At 41.3% G+C, this 24,122-nt stretch overlaps 1 protein-coding gene across 3 annotated transcripts in view; it reads left to right on the top strand.

Moving 5' to 3' along the window:
• Nucleotides 1–24,122, top strand: part of MACF1 (microtubule actin crosslinking factor 1) — a 317,520-nt gene that overhangs the window by 190,105 nt on the left and 103,293 nt on the right. For 2 of the 3 annotated variants that reach the window (XM_039244489.1, XM_039244488.1), the window contains exons 35-39: nucleotides 452–587; nucleotides 17,879–18,028; nucleotides 19,511–19,744; nucleotides 21,063–21,254; nucleotides 23,357–23,875. In XM_039244489.1, coding sequence (XP_039100420.1) covers nucleotides 452–587; nucleotides 17,879–18,028; nucleotides 19,511–19,744; nucleotides 21,063–21,254; nucleotides 23,357–23,875 — 1,231 coding nt within the window. Of the gene's footprint in view, nucleotides 1–451; nucleotides 588–4,549; nucleotides 9,956–10,744; nucleotides 10,895–12,669; nucleotides 12,886–12,972; nucleotides 13,123–15,170; nucleotides 15,405–17,878; nucleotides 18,029–19,510; nucleotides 19,745–21,062; nucleotides 21,255–23,356; nucleotides 23,876–24,122 lie in introns of all 3 variants that reach the window. The other variant, XM_039244487.1, reaches the window with a different exon arrangement.

The following is a 24,122-nucleotide window of genomic DNA, read 5'->3' as shown; positions in this document are numbered from 1 at the left end:
CTCTCTCTCTCTCTCTCTCTCTCTCTCTCTGTCTCTGTCTCTGTCTCTGTGTCTCTGAATATATTTAGCCTGCAGGCAGGAGCAGAGAAGTCCAGTGATTCTGTTGATCTGGGGCAGGAGTTTCATCACATTAGTAAGGACAGAGTACAGGGATAATAATAGGGAGCTGATAGACTATGGACTGTGGGATCTGAACTACAAAAAGAAGATACTGAAGATCATAGGGAGAAATGATAGACTAAGAAAAGAAATAGGGAAGTTAAGGAGGACTTGGGAAATCTCAATAAGCTGATGGATAGATCTAAAGTAAATTTGGTACAATACTAAAATTTTGCAAATGTGGATGGCTGGGTAGTAGATAAATGAGAGATTATTTTCTCTTTTGTCGGTTTAAAACTTTTTTTTAAAGAGAAGGTTTTTTCTAAAAGAGCTTCAATGCTTCATCTTCTAGGCTCTCAGAAAAAGAGAAGGAACAAATATCTGAACAATTGAATGCCCTAAATAAGGCTTACCATGACCTTTGTGATGGTTCAGCAAACCAGCTTCAGCAACTTCAGAGCCAGTTGGCCCAACAGACAGAACAAAAGGTACATTTAGTTTCTCTCTCCAAATGGGAAAGGTACCTTTTGAATGGTATGAAAGCAGCTTTGCTGATTGAGAATCATGTTCACTAGCTTTCCATGACCAATGTTGACTTAATTTTTAACCTCACCATAGCAGCCATTTGTCTTGTGTTTCTTTACTGGGGTTCCATGATGTATTGGTCAGTCAAGAACACTGGAAGATGCTTATGGCCAACCCTATAGACCTGGTTCACAGTTTCTGTTATCTGCCATTTTATGGCAGACCGCAACTAAAGAGAATATAAATCCTAAAATATATCTGATCACGGGGCAGCAAGATTACTCCTTCATGGCATTGTCATCTAAAAGTTGACAGCCAGAAGTTCTGAATATTGGGAAGAAAGGGCTGTGTACCTCTTCCTCCATACTTTTTTTCATAGCTACTAAATAAATGAGAAACCATTTTCCTAGCAAACTGGTGGATTGGCTGTACTGACTGAGACGCTGGTTCCCCTCACTCATGGTCATCCCATCATATGACATCTTTACCAGTTCCCATTCATGTTCTGTTCCCAGACCATAGGAAAATGGTCAAGTTCCTGCTGGTTGTCCTGAGTTCTTCCTGGATATTTGTGTGTATATGTAAACTTACCATATTATATACATGTGTCTCTGGGATATATATGTGTTTGCCTGCTTATTTCCTATGTTGTGAAGCAATGGCCAAATTGTGTGGGGCAGGTCAAAATGTAAGCTCATGTGGTTATCAGATTTGGTCTCGATGATGCTCAAAGTGATATTCAGACAAAACATGCTTTGACTCTGGTCCTTGGGTATGAAATTGGTGCATCAGGAGCTAGAGTTGTAAAGACCACAAGCCAGAACCAGCTATGATTTCTTTGAGTAGATTTCCAGAAAGAATATGCTGGTTTAGCATTCTTTACGTAAGGTAGCCCACTTCTAACGGCTTATTGCTTCACCATATAAGGGACAATGTGAAAAGTTTTAACAATTGCTTGCTGAGAACACCCAGTTCTCACTTTGAAAGGTTAAAAAGGGGGGCGGGGAAGAAAGACAAGCTGCTGAGCACCACTACATTGAGCATGATGTGTCCCCTGTTACTGTTTGTGTGTTTCATGTGAAGTATTGTTCTGATTAACTGACATCCTTGCTTACAAGTTTCACTAACCCTTTGGAGTTTAAGCACAAATGCACAAAAGGGAAAAAGAGGACGACCTGTTTGGGGTTCTTTTTTACAAAAAAACAAACAGTCGCATGCTGGACGCTAACCCCAAGCTTACACTGTGTGTGCGATGCGGCTGAGCTGCTCCGTAAGGCTCTCTCTCTATCTGCCCAAGGCGTGCTGCAACTCTGGTAAGTAGAAGCCTTTTACGTTTCCTTTCCTCCTCTTCCTCTGTCTTTCTCTGCTTGTTTAGGTCAGAATGCCCATGTTTTGTGGGACTGAACTGGATTTCTCTGGATTATTGCCCGGCTCAGTGCTTCTTGCCTGTCCTTCAATTCTGAGAGTATTGGAAGGAACAGCATGTAGTCTTTTCTCTTTGTCTAGCAATTGGCTAGACTCCAAATTTTTCTTCAATATTAGCATTTGAGGAATCTTACAGAAGAAATTAGAAGTTCTCAAAAGAATTTTTTCCTTTGTCATCTTGTCTGCTTCTGAACAGTCTTTATGTGGATTTTGTAAAACTAATTTTTCGTGTATCTCAAAGAGTCCTATGCTAGTGCAATTTTCCCTTCAATCTCTATAGAACAGATACCTGGTAAATACGTATAATATACATTTGTGTTATATAAGTTGAACTACTTTGTAGGTTCAGAACACAGAAGGAGGATGGGCAACAACACATAATATTTTAAGTAGTGTGGAGAATTCTATATGTTAGTCCATTATTTGAATTACTATAGTGAGATACAGATGTGAATCAAATGTGTTCCCTCATTTGCTCTCCATTCTTTATCTCTTATAGTGTGCAGCTAATAGAATTTGAAATTCTCAGTGCATGCCTTTAAAATCTAGGGGCAAGAAGGTTAAGGATTTTAAGGATTTCCTTACTATTTACCAATTTATTCATAAATTCAACAAATGTTTATTGAACTGCCGGTACTGTCCTCCGACACTGAATGGGCAGAGTGCCTGCTCCTACAGAGCTTACTCTCCCCAAGACAGAATGAAATGCATTATTTTTTTTTAATGTTTTATTTATTTCTAGGAGAGAGAGAGAGAGACAGCATGAGCAGGGGAGGGTCAGAGAGAGGGAGTGACAGACTCTGAAACAGGCTCCAGGCTCTGAGCTGGCAGTCAGCACAGAGCCCAACACGGGGCTCAAACCCACGAACCCCGAGATCATGACCTAAGCGAGAGTCGGACACTTAACCGACTAAGCCACCCAGGTGCCCCTAAAATGCATTATTTAGGAGGCAGGGAAGTGATTGGCAGTTGCTTCAACAACATCCTCCATGGATAAATTCAAGAGTTAAATGAGGATCAGAAAATAATACTGACTGAAGAGGGGCAGACAAAATCAGCTATAGAAAATAAAGATAATGAACACGAAGAGGCGGAAAGTTGAAAGTAATAAAAGTAAGTGACAAAACTTACTTGATGTTTTAATATCTTGAATGATTTAATATCTTTTTTTTTTTTTAAGTTTATTTATTTTGAGAGAGAGAACGAGCAGGGACAGGGCAGAGAGAGAGTCCCAAGCAGTCTCCACACTAGAGTGTGGAGCCTGATACAGGGCTCCATCTCATGAACCGTAAGGTCATGACCTGAGCTGAAATCAAGAGTTGGACACTTAACTGACTGAGCCACACAGGCGTCCATTAAATGATTTAATTTCTGAATACCATCATTCTGTGATAAAAGGCTTTAAAACAGGAAGGAGCCATTTTTAGGCTTTTTTTGGAAAGGTGATTTTGGCAATGTGTAGATTTGCCTGCTTTACTGGACATAGGACCTAACTCCTGAGTGTGATGCAGTCTGCTGTGCCTTTCCTTCCCCCTCTTCTGGGTTGGACAGAGGAGGCAGTATAATAATAGCATGAGACTTAGAATCAGGCCTTGATTTGATTCTGAATTTCACTTGTTTTGTGACCTTGGACAAGTTACTTAATAATCTCGCTGTGCTTCATTTTCTCAGCTGCAAACTAAAGATTAAAATAATTGCTTTCATAGGATTGTTGTGAGGAGTAAGTATCAGTATTCAATACATATGTTAAGTGCCCAGCAAATTGTAGGTGTATCATGGTGGCTGTATTACCCATTTTAACCTGGACCAGAAGAAGAGTCCCTAGTGGTTCAAGAGGCAAAGGTCCTAAGTCTGTTCCTTCCTTGACTTGCTGTTTCCGATTCCCAGAACTAATTTAACCGAGGGCCATTGCCTTGAGAGATAGTTGCAATGGCCACCACATGAGACTGCCCCAGTTGTGAAACAGCTGCTTGAGTGGTACACGTGGGCTCTTTACAGAGCTGTACACCTGTCATATGGCCATTGGGCTGCTTGACTCTTCTAATCCTGTGAACTGGTTTTGCTAAGCTCATTACCGGAGATGTGCTACTTCAGGATCTTCTGCACCAGTTGCAACACTGAGAAGCTGTTTTATAGGGTTGACTTTTCACTGGGGGAACTGGTAGATTTCTGGAAGAAACTTTCTGGTGATTTAGTCATAGAGAGAGCCGACCTTTCACCTTCATTGCTTGCTACTTTGTAGAGCTCGTCACTCAGATATGCTTAATGCCAGCATCTGTCAAGTAACCTGTGAACTTCCAGCCATGTTCAATATTCTGCAGTTTAGAAAAACTCTTTTTTAGTATTAACGCTGCCAAGCTTGAGTGTTTCCTACACAATGGGGCTCATTGCAGGCTGGGGTTTTCTTGTGGTCAGAATTTGATGGACTATGGTTCTTTGAATGAATGCTTTTACCAGTCATGTTTCTCTGATTCAGTTTTCTTTTTCGTTTTCCTTTTAGGGCTGCAGAGCTATTGCTGGGGTGATTGACCTAGGCACAGTGGAGATATTTCCCATCTTCAAAGCCATGCAAAAGGGCCTCATTGACCAAGACACAGGCCTTGTGCTCCTGGAATCCCAGGTTATCATGTCTGGCCTCATTGCCCCTGAGACCAATGAAAAGCTCTCTCTGGAGGAGGGTCTAGCCAGAAACCTCATTAATCCCCAGATGTACCAGCAGCTGCGGGAGCTACAGGATGCCCTGTCCTTAATAAGCAGGCTTACTGAGAGCAAAGGCCTTCCTTCTGTGGTGGAAGCAATTGAAAAGAAAATAATCAGTGAGAGAGTTGGACTGAAAGTGCTGGAAGCTCACCTGGCAACCGGAGGTTTCAGTCTCCCCCCTAACGCGGGCTGTGTTAACCTAGAGGAGGCTTTTCACCAAGGCCTCATTTCTGCAAGACTTCACTCAGTGTTAGAGTCTTACTTGAAATCATCCAAGAATTTGATAGACCCCAACACAGCTGAGAAAATCAGTTTGCTGGATCTGACGCAGAGATGTATTATCCACCAGGAATCAGGGTTGAAACTGCTGCCTGTCAAACAATTGGCAGGGGGAATGGTGAGCCTGAAATCAGGCCGGAAGGTTAGTGTTTTCCGTGCAGTTCAGGAAGGCCTAATAGATAGGCAGGTCACTGTCCGGCTGCTGGAAGCTCAGCTTTTTGCTGGTGGCATAGTAGATCCAAGAACAGGACACAGACTTACTGTAGAAGAGGCTGTAAGACATAATTTGATTGACCAGGATATGGCCTGTGCTATTCTCATAAGGCAGCTTCAGACAGGAGGCATCATAGACACTGTCACTGGGCAGAGACTGACAATAGATGAAGCAGTGAGCAAGGATCTGGTAGCTGCTAAGATTGCCCTTGTGATTCTGGAGTCCCTTTGGTCATTCATGGGGTTGCTGTGGCCTGAATCTGGAGAGATCCTCCCAATCACACATGCTCTGGAGCAAGGTATCGTGTCTAATGAACTAGCTCACAAAATCCTTAGTGGCCGACAGCATATTAACGCTCTGTTTCTACCAGCAAGCACAGAGGTTTGGTCCTGGAAAAAAGCAGTAGAAGATGGTATGTTGGACAAAGATCTTGTCAATAACTTAAAATCAATTTGCATACCCGATGTGATGCCCTACATGCAATTAGTAGATTCTTCAGAACGAAACAAATTGAACATTAATCCTGGAGCAGTAAGTCGACCACATAGCAGGTGCCAAACTGAGGGCATAGTAAGCCGTGGCGAGAAGCTATTGTTTCAGCTGATGACTCACAGCTATATTAATGTGCGGGATGGACAAAGGTTGCTCCTGTTAGACGATGAGCTGATAGAGACACTGACAAGAGGTGAATGTCAAGCAGGTCTTCCAGAAGTGTTTGAAACTGGGCATCAGAGAATAGAAACTCCCAAGGAATTACAAGAATCAGTGAATGTCAAAAGCACAGAAACTTTCTGTGATGGGCTGAGTGTGAGGCCACATGAGCTCCTGATTTCTTCTCAGAACAAAAACTATCCCAATCAGGCAGACTGCACTGAAGCAAAAAGCACAAGGACCACGGTGGAAACTGAAGGTTCCTCAGTAGAGAACTCTGAAAGGGACCTGTTTGGGGGAGAACAAAAAGTGAGACATCCAAATGTTGATTCTTTGATGGTCCTAGATAAAGTCCAGTCAAAGTTAAAAGGACAATTGCTAGCTACCAAAAAGGAAGAACTAACAGGAATGTCTACTAGAGAAAATGTTAGCAGAGGGTTTCTCCCTATGGTACCCACTGAGCAAGCTGAGGCTGTGACCTTGGAGGGAGACAAAGATCCTTTTTCTGTCGAGACACCGAAGGAAGAATGGCAGAATTCCAGAAAGACTTCCTTTCTGTGTCAGACAGAACAAGCAAATATACTCGAAATGGAAATTCCAGGTGAAACTGGAAGGCCACTCCTAAATCCCCAAAGCAAAAAGCTACAATTTCAGGTAAAGAAAGCTCTAGATTTAGAGTCAGAACTAAAGTCTGAAGATGACATGAATATTCATACTCTAGACAAGCAGAAAACCTTAAGTAAATCATTTTTGGGTAGGGATGGCCATAAACATAATCCAGAAGGACACATCATCGCAGACAGTCGTACAATGACGTCAGAAAAAACGGATGCAGAAGATAATGGTCGTGAAACCTCCTTGTCAGGCAGCCATCCTTCAGAATTGCTCCAGGAAGCTACCTTAAATACGTTATCTGCACAATTACTACATGGCGGTATCATTCATGGACAAACAGGGCAGAAGCTCTTATTAAATGAAGCAATAGCCCAAGGTATCGTGCCTAGCCACACTGCTGTGAAACTCCTTGGAAAGCTGAACATGTTTCGTGGCTTCTTTGACTCTCAGACCTGTGAGTCTTTGACCACTGAGGAAGTCATCGATGAAGGTCTGATGGATGAGAAACTATTACATAATGTCCTCATGGCAGACAAAGCTATAAGTGGGGTTTTAGACCCCCGTAACCACACGCTCTGCTCTGTGAGGGAAGCAGTTGCAATGGGACTTCTTGATACACAAACAGCCTCGAGAATTTTAGAGGGGCAGGTGGTGACTGGTGGCATTGTTGATCTGAAAAGAGGCAAAAAGGTTTCAGTAACTTTGGCCTCAAACCTTGGCTTGGTGGACAGTGCTGACAAGACAGAGCTTATAAATCTGGAGAAAGCTTCCAAAGGCAGAGATGCTGAGGAAACAGTCAGAGAGAGATTTATTAGCTTACAGATGGAAACAACTGGAATTCTAGACCCTGAGAGCAAAGCTCCTTTAACAGTTGTGCAGTGCATTGACAGAGGACTTCTGGAGAGAGAGGAGGCTGTTCAGTTGCTAACTAAGCAGGTGACAGATGGAGGTATCATTCACCATACATCTGGGATGAGACTTTCTGTTGATAATGCCTTCGAACATGGCATCATTGATGAAGATTTAGCCAAGCAACTCAAAAAAGTTGAGAACCTAAGCCTCCATCACTTTTTTCATCCTGAAACCAAGGAAACGATTTCCCTCTCTGAAGCCATAAAATTAGATCTTGTTACTCCAGACTTGAAAAGAGAAATCCAAGAAATTCAGGCTTTGACTAGAAGCTTTGTAGATCTCATTTCTGGCCAGAGATTGACCTTGGCAGAAGCTGAAAAAGAAGGACTGTTAACTAATGAAGCAATATTGTCTACAGAAATGATGCATGGGATTGTGGATCCTGAGAATTACAGGATTGTCCCCTATTCAGAATTAGTAAAGAAATGTAAGATTGATATTGAATCTGGACAGAGATATCTAGAAGTAATTCCCTTCTCAGACATTAAAGATGGAGCAAGTGACAAAGTGCTTACATTGTCTCAAGCAACTCAGCTTGGAAAAGTAGACTTTGCATCTACACTGAAGGTTTTGGAAGCTCAGGCAAATACTGGGGGAATCATAGATACTGCCACAGGTAAAGGACTGACATTGGCATCAGCGTTAGAACAGAAATTAGTGGATGAAAACATGGTCAAAATTATTGCATCTCATCAGGTATTAAATGGAGGAATTTTTGACATATTTAATGATCAGAGAGTGACTTTAAAGGAAGCTGTTGAGAAAAGATTGATCAGCCCTGAACTGGCAACTATGATCCAGATAGATCCTTTAGAGTGCCGTAATAATGGGGCTCAGATGGAAAAGCAAGATGGGATTGAAGTATGTGATATAGAGAAGGAATTTCTAAGAAAGGAAATGTTAGTTGTGTGTAATCAGACTGCTGGAATGAGTTGTGGTAAAGGAGCAAGTGAGAAATTATTTCAGATTGGAAGCCAGTCTGTACAAGGAAAGGTTCAAACAAGAGTTTCTGATGGGGGGCAGGCCAAAAAGAGCATAGAAATTTTGTTACAGGAAATGAAGTGCAAGGATCAAGATAAAAGGAGAGTTTCTCCAGACACTGAAGAATCTGTCAGTATCATAATTCCTGGCGATCGTAAAGGTACATTGTTGGGCCAGAGTTCAGTGACACTATCTCACTCAGAAGCTCGTGATTTTAAACTGAAAGAGGTGGCTAGTAATAACATGGAAAAAAACACAAATGAAGAGCAGGAAAAAATAGGGGCCCAAATAGAAATTACTTCTCATATGAAATGGTCTACATCAGGTCTAGATTCTAAAGAGATAAGGGAAAACCAAGAAAGAATTATTTCAGAAGTACAAGAATCAGATTATGAAGCTTTAGGCAAATTGCTGAGTGAGAAGGTTATACAGAAACCAATGAGTACTAGGGAGAAATGTAAGACGAAGGAGAGGGAGATGATTATAGAACAAAGTGTCAAAACACACAAACCAGTTCTTTCCACAGAAAAGTTGAATCAAGAAACCATAGTTAGAGCTGACCAGGGACCCACCATAGAGAGTCCACCTGTGGAAGTAGCCATAAGTGAAAAAGAAGCTGGTAGAGAGCTGGATTTTTCTATTATTTGTAAAGATGAAAACTCTTCCCCAATGATAACCAAAGAAATTTCTGTAAATTGGGATGCTTTAACATTCTTCAAACCTAATCAAGTCAGTGAAGGAGAAATAAAAAATGTAAGCCTCTGCTTACCTTTAAAAGAGGAAGAAGACTTATCTCAAATTACTGGTGGGGCCCAGAGTGAGCCATTCTCTTCTGTGACCCCAAGACCTGAAGGAATACAGTATCCGGAATCAGTTGGAAAAACCCAAGTTGAAGGCAAATCTCAAATTTCTGAAACAAACAAGCCTCTCCAGGGAACCATCAGACCAGAGACCAGTGCTTACCAAGATTCCTGTGTTACTTTTAAACCCAAAGAAACCGAAGGTCTGATTTGCTCCCCTAATGGATATAAAGAAAGATCATACCAAGAAGTACTGTCTGACTCAACAAGAACTCTTAAACTGGAAGGAACTTCGAGATTAGACCCAAAAGAAGTCATCTATCAGGACAGCAAAAGTCATAGTGAAACCTGTGGAATTCTTGCCTCTAAAATAGTAACAACTCAGGAAATAACTAGAGAAGAATTTCTGGAAATATCCAACCCTACAGTTACAGGTGTGGAAGCAGCATCTTTTGAAGCCATAGTGACTCAGGGCATTCCCAGAGTCTTAGTGTCCCTTCTTCCAGAGAAACTCTTCAAAGATGTGTCTCAAAAAGAGAGTCCAGGGCAACAAGATGCCACCATTAGTCCCATTATTGCAGAGACCAGTGAAGAAAAGCCAGTGCCGCTCAAACACCCTGCAACGACGATGGATGAGAGGACCCTACAAGAAAAGCTCAGAGAAAGCCCTGGCAGTGAACAAACTGATTTCACGACTACAGCTGGGGGAAAGGGAGATGAAGGTGTAAACCTAGAGCCCTTCCGAGCAACTAAAGTAAGTTTGCCAGTAGCATGTTTGTATATGCAGATTTTATTTTATTTTTTAAAAAATGTTTATTTCTTTATTTTGAGAGAGAGAGAGAGCGCAAGTGAGCAGGGGAGGGGCAGAGAGAGGGAGAGACAGAATCCCAAGCAGGTTCTGTGCTGATGGCAGGGCTTGAGTCCATGAGCCCTGAAATCATGACCTGAGCCAAAACCAAGAGTTGGACATTTAACCGGCTGAACCACCAAGACGCCCCTGTGTATATGTATATATATATATACACATATATATATGTGTATGTATATATGTATATATTTTAGATGTAACTAGTTTAATGCTAAAACTCTTGACTGGATACTGAGTTTACATATGTATAATTGTGTGCATGCATACAGTTTCAGGGAACTAGATGATTCTCTAAGGTATAACTTAATTTATCATCATCTGTTTTTTATATAGTTGTTAGAAAATAGGCAACATGTCTCCCTGAAATTTGCAAGTGCTTTAATTTAGAAACCAGCATTGGAGCTAATATGAATATTGAAGCAATGGTATCTGAAGTCAGAATAGCTTTTGGAAGTTTCACTAAAACGATGCTATGTTGGTAACCATGAGTCTCTCCTCCCCGAGGAAGTGAATAAAGTCACTCTTTTATCTGTCAACTTGAAGCGACATAACATGTTTTATTTCATCCCACCCTATGTGTAGTAATATTTTGTGTTGGTAAGACCCAGCCTACTTTGAAAAGCAGACTTAAAGGAGAATGTCAGATCTGAGTGAGTTTTCTTTTTGGTTCCACAGAATGTATTTAATCGGCAACTCTGTCTAGAACATGATGAGAAGCTGGTATCTTATCTGTCTCTATTACGAGACATTGAAATGAGGACCAAACAGATTCAACCTCTGGACCTAAGTCTGGCAGAGCTACAAGATCTGCTGTGTCAGGCCAAGGTGGGTTCCCAGAGACTTCCCTGAGGCCCACCAGCTTGGGGAAATAGACTCTTCAGGAGGAAAAACATGTTCAAAAATACTATCATTTAAAGGAAACACACACAAAAAATAGATTGAAAAAATAGAACTGGAGATCTCTGGAGAACACCAGGAAACACTGGTCTCCCAGAAACCTGAAGCAGAAGAGACTCGAGGGAGGAGTTACAGCAGGAGGAAATACAGGAGGACTCAGTACAGTGAGGACTGAAAGGGGGATTTAGTGCCGGAGAGTCATTGGTGACCTTGATAAAAAACAGTGTTAGTGGGATCACAGGATATGAACAAGGTTACCATGAGAACAAATGGGAGGTTGGAAGGTGGGAGCAATTAATGTAAATCGTTCTTTACAGAAGCTTGGTAGTACAGGTGAGGAGAGAGGTAGGAAACTAGTTGGAGGAGGTATGCTGAAAGAGGAATGTTTTGAGCAGATTTGGGGGCCAAAGAGAAAGAACCAATAGAAAAAGAGAACTCGTTAGGGGAGAGAAGAAGTGATAACTGATGGCATGAGATTCCTGAGGACATAAAATTAGACAGCCTTTTTAAAAAAATTTTTTTCAATGTTTTCTTTCTTTTTTTTTAAATGTTTTATTTATTTTTGAGAGAGAGAGAGAGCATTAGTAGGAGACGGTCAGAGAGAGAGGGAGACACGGAATCAGAAACAGGCTCCAGGCTCTGAGCTAGTTGTCAACACAGAGCCCGATGCGGGGCTCGAACCCACGAACCATGAGATCATGTCCTGAGCCGAAGTTGGATGCTTAACCGACTGAGCCACTCAGGTGCCCCAAAACTAGACGGTCTTGAGATAGAGGAACCTGGAGGTCAAGACATGACATAGGATTGGAGAAACAATGAGGACAGACTGTAGAGCTGAGCAGTTCTCTCAATATCCAGAGTATGGCCTCTGGGAGGGTGGCTGAAGGGCAGGTGAGGACAATGCCCAGAACCACCACGCTTTTCCATAGCTTATTTCTGGCTTATTTGCTGAGGATCAGAATATTGTAGACTGGCTGAGTGGGAAGACTTGGTTGGGATTTTTTTTATATTTTTTGGTTCTGTCCCCTTGGAAGTTGGAATGAAAGGGTCATTCTTTCATTTGACTTTCATATATATATACGTATATATATATATATATATATATTTTTTTTTAATGTCTATTTTTGAGAGAGACAGAGCGTGAGCACAGGAAGGTGGAGAGAGAGAGAGGGAGACACAGAATCTGAAGCAGGCTCCAGGCTCTGAGCTGTCAGCATAGAGCCCGATGCGGGGCTCAAACTCACAACCAGTGAGATCATGACCTGAGCTGAAGTCAGCACTTAACCGACTGAACCACCCAAGTGCCCCTTGACTTGTTTTGTGTCACCTTATATAAGGCTAATGACACTCTTAAAGAGGCATCAACTTGTAGCAGAAGGTGTACTACACTGAGTCAGGAAACCTGAATCCAAGTCCTGAGTCCATTTCTTATCAGTTGGGTGACCTCAGACTAAAATAAAGTAAAATAAAAAATAACATTTTCAAGTGCAGAGGCATCTCTTCTATAAATCTAGAATAATAATATCTACTCTGCCTACCTCAAGAATTAGTGATTTTGGTAACCAAACGAATGCACATAAAAACATTTTCTAAGTTGTAAAACGTGTAGGCATGAGGTGACAGAAAACTGTTTTCACAGTTGATTCCTAAATAGTAAGAGTTCTAGCCTTAATTTTGGAGGTAACTCCACTTTATCCCCTCAGGTATTAGACATTGAGCTAAAGGATCTGTCCACCTTGGTGAATCAGGAACTAGAGCATGTAAATCAGATTATCATCAGCCAGCCTCAAGAAGTCCCTGCTCAACTGTTAAAGGCTCTAGAGAAGGATGCCAAGAATCTCCAAAAGTCCCTCAGCTCTGTGAGTGACACCTGGAGTTCCAGACTACTACACCTCCAGAGTGCTGTGGAAGTCAAGAAGGTAGCTTCTTGTTTTTATTCACAAAGGCTGACAAAGTATGGGATGGCGAAAAGATTCTTATAGTCTAATTTGCCACTTATTTCTTAGACTAAAGTGTTAAGTCAGCGTGAACAGCTAGATGGCAGACTTCAAGATCTGAGAGCCTGGGTTGGCAATACCAATCTTATTCTGAACAGCAAAGAATATAACGATGACACCGACACGGACAGCCTGAATCAGTGTCTCCAGCAGTATGAGGTAGGCTCTCCATCCATTCTCAGGCGTGTTTTGTGTTTTAGTTGTTCTTTGAATTGCATCAGTTTGATTTTCCTGCCAAGCAAACGAGTGTCTCTCTTTCTTAGACTGGTTTTCCGTTTTAGATGTAAAGTCAGCTGTGTTTAGTTTTTTAGGCTCTCATGCCCTTAGAAACTCAGTGATTCTGGTTATTTCTCCTTTCAGCTATTCTGTGAGGGAGAGTCTACAGGATGGCCTATGATTATCAACTTCATCTTGTCTTGATAACTGAGCTTCTAGGCTCAGGCTAGCATCAGGTCCTTGTTTATAATTTTACACACACCAATTTCAGGAGAATTGTTGATCCATTGTTGAGAGTATTGCTTGGCAAACTTTTTCTATAAAGGGACAGATAATAAATGTTTTAGGCCTTGCTGGTCATATACAAATGGACCTTTTCTGTAGTAGTCATTCACCGTTGCTGTTGAAACATGAAAGCAGCTATAGACAGTACATAAATGAATGGTCATGGATGTGTTACAATAAAACTTTATTCACAAAAACAGATGATAGGCATATTTGGCCTGGGGGCTATTGACTGCCAACCCCTGATCTAGAGTGATGCTTTTCTTCTTGTTAAACCTTAAATTAATTGATTCTTTTTATAAGGAAGTGAGAGAATGGTAAAGACTGAGATCTACAAGAACTGAGATGGGTTTTTTTTCCTCCCAACATTGTTCTTTGTTTATACTCAAGATATTATCAGATATACTCACAGTGGTTTATCCTCCTTCTGCTATGGATAGCACACTCCTTAATTTCTTTCTAAAGTCAGAGCAGAACTAAGTATGTCCCCTATTTCTGTTCCTGTTCCCCAGTCCTAAGAGAAGCAGACATAAAGGTTTGTCCATGGTCAGGCTTCTTGTTTGCAACCCCATCCCTTTTTGTCTTGCAAAAGTTGACTTGCCGTCTTTGTTTATACCCTTTTATCCAAATATATCTTTAGTGGAGTGAGTTTCAGACTTGATCTGTTCACTAACAGGAGTATTTAAGAGAAAAAAAAAAAGCAAGAGCGAAAAAAATTCCTGTGACATAGTATATGGTATAAAAACACAGAGCGTCTTCATGCACTGCTTTCCTCCCCTAGTTATAACTTAAAAACATGCCTTTATGGGAAGACTGTCATGGTCGAAGTCTTGTTTTCCTAATGACAGTTTCCCAAATCCATTTGTCACAGGTGAAGAAAGATACTTAGCTTGATGATAAGTAACCCAGAAGTCCTTTCCGTCTGCTCTGCAGGATTGCTGACTACTCTCGGTTTCAAAGTGACAGTGATGTAGATACCGTCATTGTTTTTATTGCAGTGTTAACCTGGCTGATGATCACTAAATGTTCATGGAAACTGCATGCTTTTAATTGTCTAAAAACAGATAAATGCTAGTGTTTAGGCAGGCTTTAGTGCTTTAAGGAAGCAATGGAACTGTTATATAAGAAAGTCTAGCTGTAGTATTTTACACTTTTAAAATGTACAAGCAACATTATTTACTCTCAAAATTATGTCTTAGTGAACCACAGACAAACTAAGTACTTTCTCACTTCTGACCTCCCAGTAACTCCCTGCTGAACAAATACAATAGATATTCGAATCTAAGAAAATACAATTAGATCTATCTCAGACTGGAAATTCATAATATATTCTCCAAACATTAAAAAAATTTTTTTTTCCTTCAGATACCTGGGATGAACAGTAGTATCATTCTATTAACATAAATAATTAAAAGCTTACTGCATTTGGAAATCAAGGTGTCCAGTAAAGGAAACCTAATTGTAATATATGAGGAGTTTGGGGAGAGCAGAAGTGAGAGAGATTTCCTGTAGGTTGTTTGGCCCTAGAAATTATCAGTTATCAATTATAAAAATATAGCAAAATTAACCTCTCTTTAATGTTGACTCTTTGATTAAAACCAACAGATTCTGCTTTGATAGAGAATTAGAAGTTTTATTTTTATTTATTTATTTTTTTTAGAAGTTTTATTTTTATTTATTTTATTTTTTTTCATTTCCTCACTTAGGATTTGAAGCAGCCCATGGCTGACAAGAAATCTCAGCTGGATGCTCTTGCATTTGATATTCAGTTCTTTATCTCCGAGCATGCCCAGGACTTCTCCCCTCAGCAAAATCGACAGATGCTGAGGCTTCTGAATGAACTGCAGAGGTCCTTCCAAGACCTTGCGGAGCAGACCACCGCTCAGATGGATGACTTGCAGGGCCGTTTTCAACAAATGGAGCAGGCAGCCCAGGTCAAGGTCAGACTGAACCAGCGGCTGGGCTCACTTTGTCTTTTGGGGTATCCTCTGTCCTTGAGATTTCTGGCCAGACTCCATCCATCATGATTCTAGGAGGCTGCGTTTACCAATTTTGAAATTTCATGTCCTCCAGGCCAGTTTGGTTCTGGTCTAGGGGGCAGCTGTTCTGGCTGTTTTTCTTGCCATGTTTTTGGTTTTATGTGTGCGTATGAGAGAATACATGTGTTTACCTCTGTATGCATGTGCAAGTAATTTCTTTTTAGTGAGACTCTACCCTCACTGTGCCTCATTGTTTCTGACTTTCAAACGAAAGTTGTATCTCCAGCCCTTGTTTCTCCTCCTTTCTCCCCCAGCAGTCTTTTGAGGGCCATTAGGAACATTTAGGTACTCTGAGCTCTTGAGAAGAATGGTTTTGAAACGAGTTTTATTCTGGGGCTTTTCATTTTTTTTTTTTTTAATATATATTTTTTATTTATTTCTAGGAGAGAGAGACAGCATGAGCAGGGGAGGGTCAGAGAGAGAAGGAGTGACAGACTCTGAAATAGGCTCCAGGCTCTGAGCTGGCAGTCAGCTCAGAGCCCGACGCGGGGCTCGAACCCACGAACCGCGAGATCATGACCTAAGCGAAAGTCGGACGCTTAACCGACTAAGCCACCCAGGTGCCCCTATTCTGGGGCTTTTCAAATGATTGATAGTAATATTCCTTGAACACCTTCAGTCAGCTGGCAAATTTTTATCAGAATCATATTAATTTTTTAGCATGTTAAAAATAATAATTATTTTCTAGCACCTTTCTTCACACTCTAGTGCCTAGTGCTCATTCAATTATGGAAAACAGTGTAGAATCAGCAGTGTTACATTTTGAAACCAAACCAACCTACCACTGTCCATCACAACCCTCTTGCAAAACTCAACATAATTCCATTAATGGTGACATCATAACCTAAAAATACCAAGAATGATGCTTATGCCATTTTTGCTGTTTGAACAGTAAGTTGGAATTCAACGAGATGCTATTAGAATGTCATTATCACCAGCAATCTGTCTCAGGGTCGCCTTTATTAAATATTGTGCAAAGTCGAATTGAACTTTTGAGTTAGGCCTAGAGAAAATTAGGTTGGTCAATTCCATATGCCCCCCATTACTGCTTAGCTACTCCAACTGCATTGAAATAGAAATAAAATACTAATGAAACCCTTTAGGTTACTGTCCAAATCTGAAAATTTGCCATGTCCTCACTTGGGAATTTATATAGCATGGTATAGTTTGTGAATAATTAATAAAATATTATTGGTCTGAGCCACTTTAAGACATAGCCTGAATCCAGGGTACGCTGCAGAGCTGCAGCAGGTGGTAGAACTGCATGTGAACATTCTCTCTGAGCACATAATTAATTCCACAATGTTTATTAACCTTGTTATTGTCAGAAATGCTCTGCTTCTCTCTATATTTGCCCTGAATGCATGTGTATGTCTGTGTGTTAACTTGTTTGCTTTGCTTTTTTCAGATTCAGTCTGCACCCATCCTAACCCATGAAGATCCCGTTTTACAGCTGAAGAGCTCTTAGGAGTTTTCTTCCAGAGCCCTTCTATTTGTCCTAAAGAGGGGGAGAGAGGGCCAATTTGGGCACCTGTTTGTAAGTGCAGGTGACTAAAACACCATCAGAAGGTAGAAGCTGGTGGAAAACGGTTGTAGAAGGATGGTCAGGAGAACACATCATGCTCAATGGCTCAATTAGGTGCTTCAGTGTCATGCAGCCAAGATGAGATCTGGAGAAAGGATCAGGCACAGAAACATATTCCCTCCCTCCCCCTGGGCCTGGCTTTTCTCTTTGATATCAATGTAGATACCTAAAGGACTGAGCAAGTTGCTATTCTTGGGCAGTTTCCTTCTCAAAATAGTCAAGCCCCTCATGCCTGGCATGTAATCATTCCATTTAATGGGTGCCTGCATCTGTGAGACATCTGATTTATAACGTCAGCTCAATTATTAAGAAGCTCAGTTAGTGTATGAATTATCCAGTTTCTTGATTTTTTTTTTTCCTCCTCCTAATCCAGTCCTTCTAATTTGCCATATTTTAACTTAGTACGTAGCATATCTTCCAGTTCTGGTGGAGGAATTGATCATAACCACTAATTTATTTGTCACCATTATCATCTATGAATTTGAAGCATCTGGGCTCTCTGTTCTCCATTTCCATGGATAATTACAGCAGTCTGGCAAAGGAACTCCAAACCAAAACCTGGGTGCATTCTCACCTGAAATTATTCCAGACTATTGACCTATTGCTCAGCAGACTGTCCAAATGAGGGGAGCTTTCAGAATATGACTTCTGTGCTTTTTCCTGTTCTAGTCTCTCACCGACTTTTCCATCCTTAAGACATAACCTTCCTGTTTTATATTTCAGGGAGTTATCTTGTATTTGTAAAATGAGAATTCTTAATTATCTCTCGGCCCCTTTGCATTTTAATTAGACCCTGCAGAAACAACAAAATACCTGTTACCAGAAACTGGAGGATCTTTGCAACTGGGTAGGACAGGCAGAAAGCGCATTGGCAGGCCACCAAGGTAGAGCCACCCAGCACGATCTGTCTGCTTTGCAGAAGAACCAGAGTGACTTGAAGGTCAGTATGAGTTAATTCATTCTTCTCATTCCTTCAACAGATATTTATAAAGGCTTGCTATGTGCCAGGCACAGTGCTTAGTGCTGGCAACATAATGGTAAATATCCATGTTCTCATGAAACTTACGGTCTAGTGGGAGAGACAGACATTACACAGATCATCACAGAAACAAGCATGCAACTATGGTAGGGATAAAGGATAAAGGAAAAAAAAAAAGGGCGCCTGGGTGGCTTAGTTGGTTAAGTGTCTGACTTTCGCTTAGGTCATAATCTCGCGGTTCGTGGGTTCGAGCCCCGCGTCGGGCTCTGTACTGACTGCGAGCTCAGAGCCTGGAGCCTGTTTCAGTCTGTGACTCCCTCTCTCTCTGACCCTCCCCTGCTCACGCTGTCTCTCTCTCTCTCTCCTAGAAATAAATAAAACATTAAAAAAATTTTTTTATTAAAAAAAAAAAAAGGATAAAGGGATAAAGGAAAAGTTACACAAGAATATATAATAGCCAGACCCAATCTTGTCTAGGATGTCAGAAAATATTACTTTGAAAAAGTGTCATTTAAACTTTGAGACAGGTTTATAGAAGTTATTGCAAAAGGCATGGAAGGAGGACGAGAATATACCAAGTACAACATACTCAAGAACTGAAAGGAAGCTAGTTTGGTTGGACTGCAAAGAGTAAAAGGAAGATTAGTGAACGCTGGGAGGCGGGACCCACATCTTGCTGGGCCTTCTAGGCCACATTAAGAATAAGGAGTGCTGGGATGCCTGGCTGGCTCGGTTGGTAGAGCATGTGACTCTTGATCTTGGGGTAGTGAGTTCAAGCCCCATGTTGGCTATAGAGATTATTTTAAAAAAAGAAAAAGGAGATATATAACCAAGAGAGTATAAGGGACAAACCAAGCCTTGACTCAGCTGGAATCCTACTGTCAAGTCCTCTTTATAGAAGAATGATCTCTTTGAGGGTAACTCATCCCAGAATAAAAATCATGTTTGTGGGGAGTCTCCTCTTTTGTCTTTATCAAATGTTTGCTTAGAAATTTAAATTTTGCTTAGAAAATTAAATATTAGAAAATTTCTTAAGTAAAAAAATATCTTAAGAAGTTACTATTTGTACTGGTTTAGGCCTAAATTTTTTTTTTAATGTTTTTTTATTTATTTCTAGGAGAGAGAGAGAGCGTGAGCAGGGGAGGGTCAGAGAGATAGGGAGTCACAGACTGAAACAGGCTCCAGGCTCTGAGCTGGCAGTCAGCACAGAGCCCGACGCGGGGCTCAAACCCACAAACCGCGAGATCATGACCCAAGCAAAAGTCGGACGCTTAACCGACTAAGCCACCCAGGCGCCCCTGTTTAGGCCTAAATCTTAAAGCAGATCACAGTCAGAACACATCTGGTGCAGGTGTGTGCCGTACTAGCCATTCCATCTTTGTACCGTTAGCAGTCTTAGAAGTAACACTGAAGTCTCTGCCATCCCTGTGTTCATGTGTTAAGGATTTACAGGATGACATTCAGAATCGGGCCACCTCATTTGCCAGTGTTGTCAAAGACATTGAAGGGTTCCTGGAAGAGAACCAGGCCAAGCTGAGCCCCCACGAGTTGACAGCTCTTCGGGAGAAGCTTCATCAGGCTAAGGAACAGTATGAGGCTCTCCAGGAACGAACACGGGTGGCCCAGAAGGAGCTGGAAGAAGTGGTGACGTCAGCTGTACAGCAGGAGACTGAAAAGGTAACCAGACTGCTTTGATACTTGGTATTTTTCAAAAATGAAAATTTTGGTACCTGGCAAATAAGTAAAAGGTATATAATGAGGGGAAACTCATTGTCTTACAGACAACATAGAATCGTGAAAAGGGGTTACTTTGAGGCTGGTCTGTGAGTCATATATGTATGTATATATGTATTTACAATTTATTTATTTATTTATTTTGAGAGACAGAGCATGGGAGTATGGGAGGGGCAGAGAGAATCCCAAGCAGTCTCCTCACTGACAGCATGGAGCCCAATGTGGGGCTTGAACTCACAAACTGAGAGATCCTGACCCAGGCACCCCCGTCAAAATTTATTTTTATAAGACGCATCCTGAAGGACTTTAAGTCAGGAATAGTTGTAGGAAGTTCATACCACCTACCCCACCCCCCAGGGAAAAAAATATTTTTTGCTATCTGTGTACTCAGTACTCTAATTGAAAAATGTTGGAAAGAGCTTAGTGAAGAAGGATAGTACACTGGGGAAGAAAGAGCAAATGGCATATTTCCAACATGAATCTAAATTGATGATCCAACAGAGCTAGGGGGAAATATGTGGGGAGTCTTAGTGTGCCACAGCTATAAATTCAGTGCAGGCTGTGGCACTGGTACAAGCCTGGGAGAAGGTTAAAGTCTCAAAAGGCTGTCTGCACCCTCCTCAGCACCGGCAGGTTGAATTAGCATCCTTTATCTGGCCGTGGACTCTGACACTAATGGAGGAGGTGGAGAATGGGGAAAAGAGAAATAAGTTACCTGGTGGAGAATTCTGAAATACATGAATGTTTAATAAATTAGAATACTTGAACAGTCAGAAAATGGAATTTGAAAGGCAAATTTTAGAACTCTGTGCTCTGTTTGGCAGAGAAGAGGATGGGAGAAGTCTGCGTTTCCCTTAGGGAAGGGCAGCAAGTAATTGAGTGTGACTGTGCTGTTTCTGACCCTACCAAGCCAGGGTATCATTTCCACACACCTAGAAAGGATTCCATGAAGCTTTTCTGGGAAGCCAGGATTAAATCCTCTCTTAAAGCCCTTTTAAATTCTGGAATTTGCGACCCGTGTGCTGCCCCCTACTCACTTTTTTTTTTTTTTTAAGCAATGAGATGTAGACAAAATCTAGAGATTGTTTTAAGTAAATGTGTTTCAACAGATTTAGAAGAAGCTCATTCTTTTTTGTGGATGCAAACACTGTTTATAGTCTTAGAGCTTCTCTTCTTTAGCATAGAAGTCTCACCTTTTTACTTAATTTATGCTTGTATAGTTGAGTATACCTTCTCACTAAACCTCTTCTGTGGCTTTCAGAGTAAAGCAGCAAAGGAACTGGCAGAGAACAGGAGTAAGATTGATGCTCTCTTGGATTGGGTGGCTGGAGTGGGATCGATGGAGCAGCTGTCCGGAGCTGGCCTGGGGAAAAGAGCCACGGATACCACTGACGGCCACAGGGGGGTGAATCAAGCCCCAGAGGAGCTGGACAAGCAGTGTGAGAAGATGAAGGTGAGGAGGATATTAGCTTGTCCTCACTATGCTGGGAGCTCTCTGCTGCCCCAGGCAGGTCACCGTAACCTCTTTGCCTCTAAACCCGTGAGCACTTCTCAGTTCATGCCTTCTTTGATGCCTCAGCACCTTTGACACTGTTGAAATACTTTGTGCCTTGATTTCCGAAGCAGGACTCTGCCCTGGTAATCCCTTTTCCTTTCCTCTGGCCAACTTGTGAAATACTTATGTGCTTCTAGGTTGTGGCCTAAGCCTGTTCTCCTCTTTCAGAATATACTTCCCTTGGGTAATTTCATCCACTATGACACTTCAGTTACTATTTATACTAGTGAATTCCATGTATGTATTTGTCTCCAGCCTAAATGCCTGTGCTGAGATTCAAACTAGTACATAAATTCATCTGCCTATTTGTAACTTGGAACCACAAACAACTCAACCTCAAAAATGGATCTCCTGTTTCCTGTAACACCCCTCCCCAATCAGATGTGTTCTCCTTCCTCTACTCCCATGTAATTGCTTGAACTAAACCATCCTGGGCTCCTTTCCCTCTCCTTTCTCACCCTTGCTCTAAAATGCTATATCCCTGATTAATCCTTTTAATGGCTGCCTATTGCCCTCAAGAAACCATTCCTGTGACTATTTATCTCTTACTCATTTATTCATAATTCAGCAAATATTGAGCACCTGCTATATATCAGGCACTGGAGATAAGCCAATGAACCAACCAAATGAACCGTCTCCTAGGATATTAACTGGCATATGCAAGCATATTATATTGCATGATTGAAAAACAATATGTTTAGGGAACTCAGAAAACACATGGATTACCCATTTTAGTAGTGATATCTTTATAGCAAAGAAAATTTGCCTTAGCTAGAAGTCTTCTATTGAACGGCCTCTGTGAGTCATTGCTGTATTTTTTATTAGTAGGATTTTTGCCTCTTGTGTGCTACTTCTATGCTCCATTGTAGATTGTCCCCCAAAGCTGTGGCAGTCTCATAACAGCACAGAGCAGCAATGGTTCTGCTGTCACAAGGAGCTTCCTGATACTGACCAAGAGGCATTTCCATCCCAAGAAGGAGATTCATGGGTGGATGAGAATGGGGACATCTGGGGGGTGTACAGACAAGCTATGGTACTGCCCCTTACTATCTATTTGAGAAGGAAATATTTGTCACCCCAGCTTCCCTGAGGTGACATTGGAAGCTAATGCTATCAGGTTGCTGATCCAGGTTGAAACTGGATAATATTCTGGAAAAAACTAGGCTGTTGTCCTGATCCTAGGGAGTTGCATAAACTGTAGATAGGCAAGAACACTGACTGAACTCCCCCTGTTGTCTAATAGACTCAGGAAGAACATTTTAAACAACAAAACAAAACAGCCACACTCCCTAATATAACTTAAATTCCATCGAAATAGAAAAAGGTCCATGTGTAAGCATGTAGACATAGCACATACAAAGAAAAAATACAAATTACATATGCTATCCAGAAATACATTTTACTCTAACTAAAATGTAAATTGTTTATTTAATGAATTTTCCAAGAGCTTTCCTAGTTGGGACAGTCTTCATGGATATGTAAGTGACATATTTCATAGCTAAATATTTACAATTTTTATACTGTCATATGTATGGTTTATCCAACTTACTCTCCCCTTCCGTTAATGAGAGTAGTTTTCAGCTGGGCATTTGTGCCTTCTCTTAGGCTTAGGATGGCTTAGTAAAGAGATCCAGACTAGAGTCTCAGTTTGTCCCTTAACTGTCTGGGTGACCTTAGTCAAGACATGTAACATCTTTCTGTTTATCAACTATTCTAATATCTTTAATATAGATATTATATTGTCTGCCTACATGGCAGATTGCATCTGGAATCACTTGAGATAATACATCAAAATCTCTTTGAAACTGTAAGATCTTTTATGTGTCAGTTCAGCTGGGATTAGTATATGGCATAATCCTTAGAGTGAGAGATACTGGTGGTTTTTTGAGCAGCCGGAAAAGTGGACTATTAAGATCTTTCTCTACTTCTAGCTGTAGATAAAACCAAATTCTTGTGTTATCCTTGCTGATTGTCCTTTGCTTTGGGGGATTTTTTGCCAGGCCCGTCACCAAGAATTGCTGTCTCAGCAGCAAAATTTCATCCTGGCCACCCAGTCCGCTCAGGCCTTCCTGGACCAACAAGGCCACAACCTCACCCCCAAGGAACGCCAGGTGCTAGAGGACAAGCTCAGAGAGCTAAAGGGGCAATATGCCACTTCCCTGGCCCGGTCGGAGGCGGAGCTGAAGCAGGTGCAGACACTTCGCGACGAGCTGCAGAAGTTTCTGCAGGACCATCAAGAGTTTGAGAACTGGCTGGAGCGGTCGGAGAGAGAGCTGGAGAACATGCATCAGGGAGGCAGCTGCCCCGAAGCCCTTCCCTCCCTGCTGAAGCGACAAGGCAGCTTCTCAGAGGATGTCATTTCCCACAAAGGAGACTTGCGATTTGTGACCATCTCAGGACAGAAAGTTTTGGACACAGAAAACAGCTTTGAGGAGGGTAGAGAGGCATCAACAACTGAAAGCTTAGTGAAGGGCAAATTGAAGGATGCAACAGAAAGATACACTGCTCTCCATTCAAAGGTACTGAGAGGTTCCTGACAACTTTTATCATTAAAAACTTTCTAACCAAGAAATACATATATAAATGTGTATATATTTATATACATATATATTATTCATTGTTCTTTATGTACCAATAACATTAAGTAGGTGTGGGAGAAAATTGCTGTGGGAAAAAAAAGTTACTATTGAAAGAATAAATTCCATTTTTCTTTGCTTGGAAAAAAAAAAAGAACCTCAGGATACAGTGAATGAACTGACTTGTATA

Source organism: Hyaena hyaena, unplaced genomic scaffold (genome assembly GCF_003009895.1).
Source record: "Hyaena hyaena isolate Hyena2069 unplaced genomic scaffold, ASM300989v1 scaffold_237, whole genome shotgun sequence".
Classification (NCBI taxonomy): Eukaryota; Metazoa; Chordata; class Mammalia; order Carnivora; family Hyaenidae; genus Hyaena; species Hyaena hyaena.
Note: the sequence above shows the minus strand (reverse complement) of the source record. Positions and strands in the feature narration are given on the sequence as shown.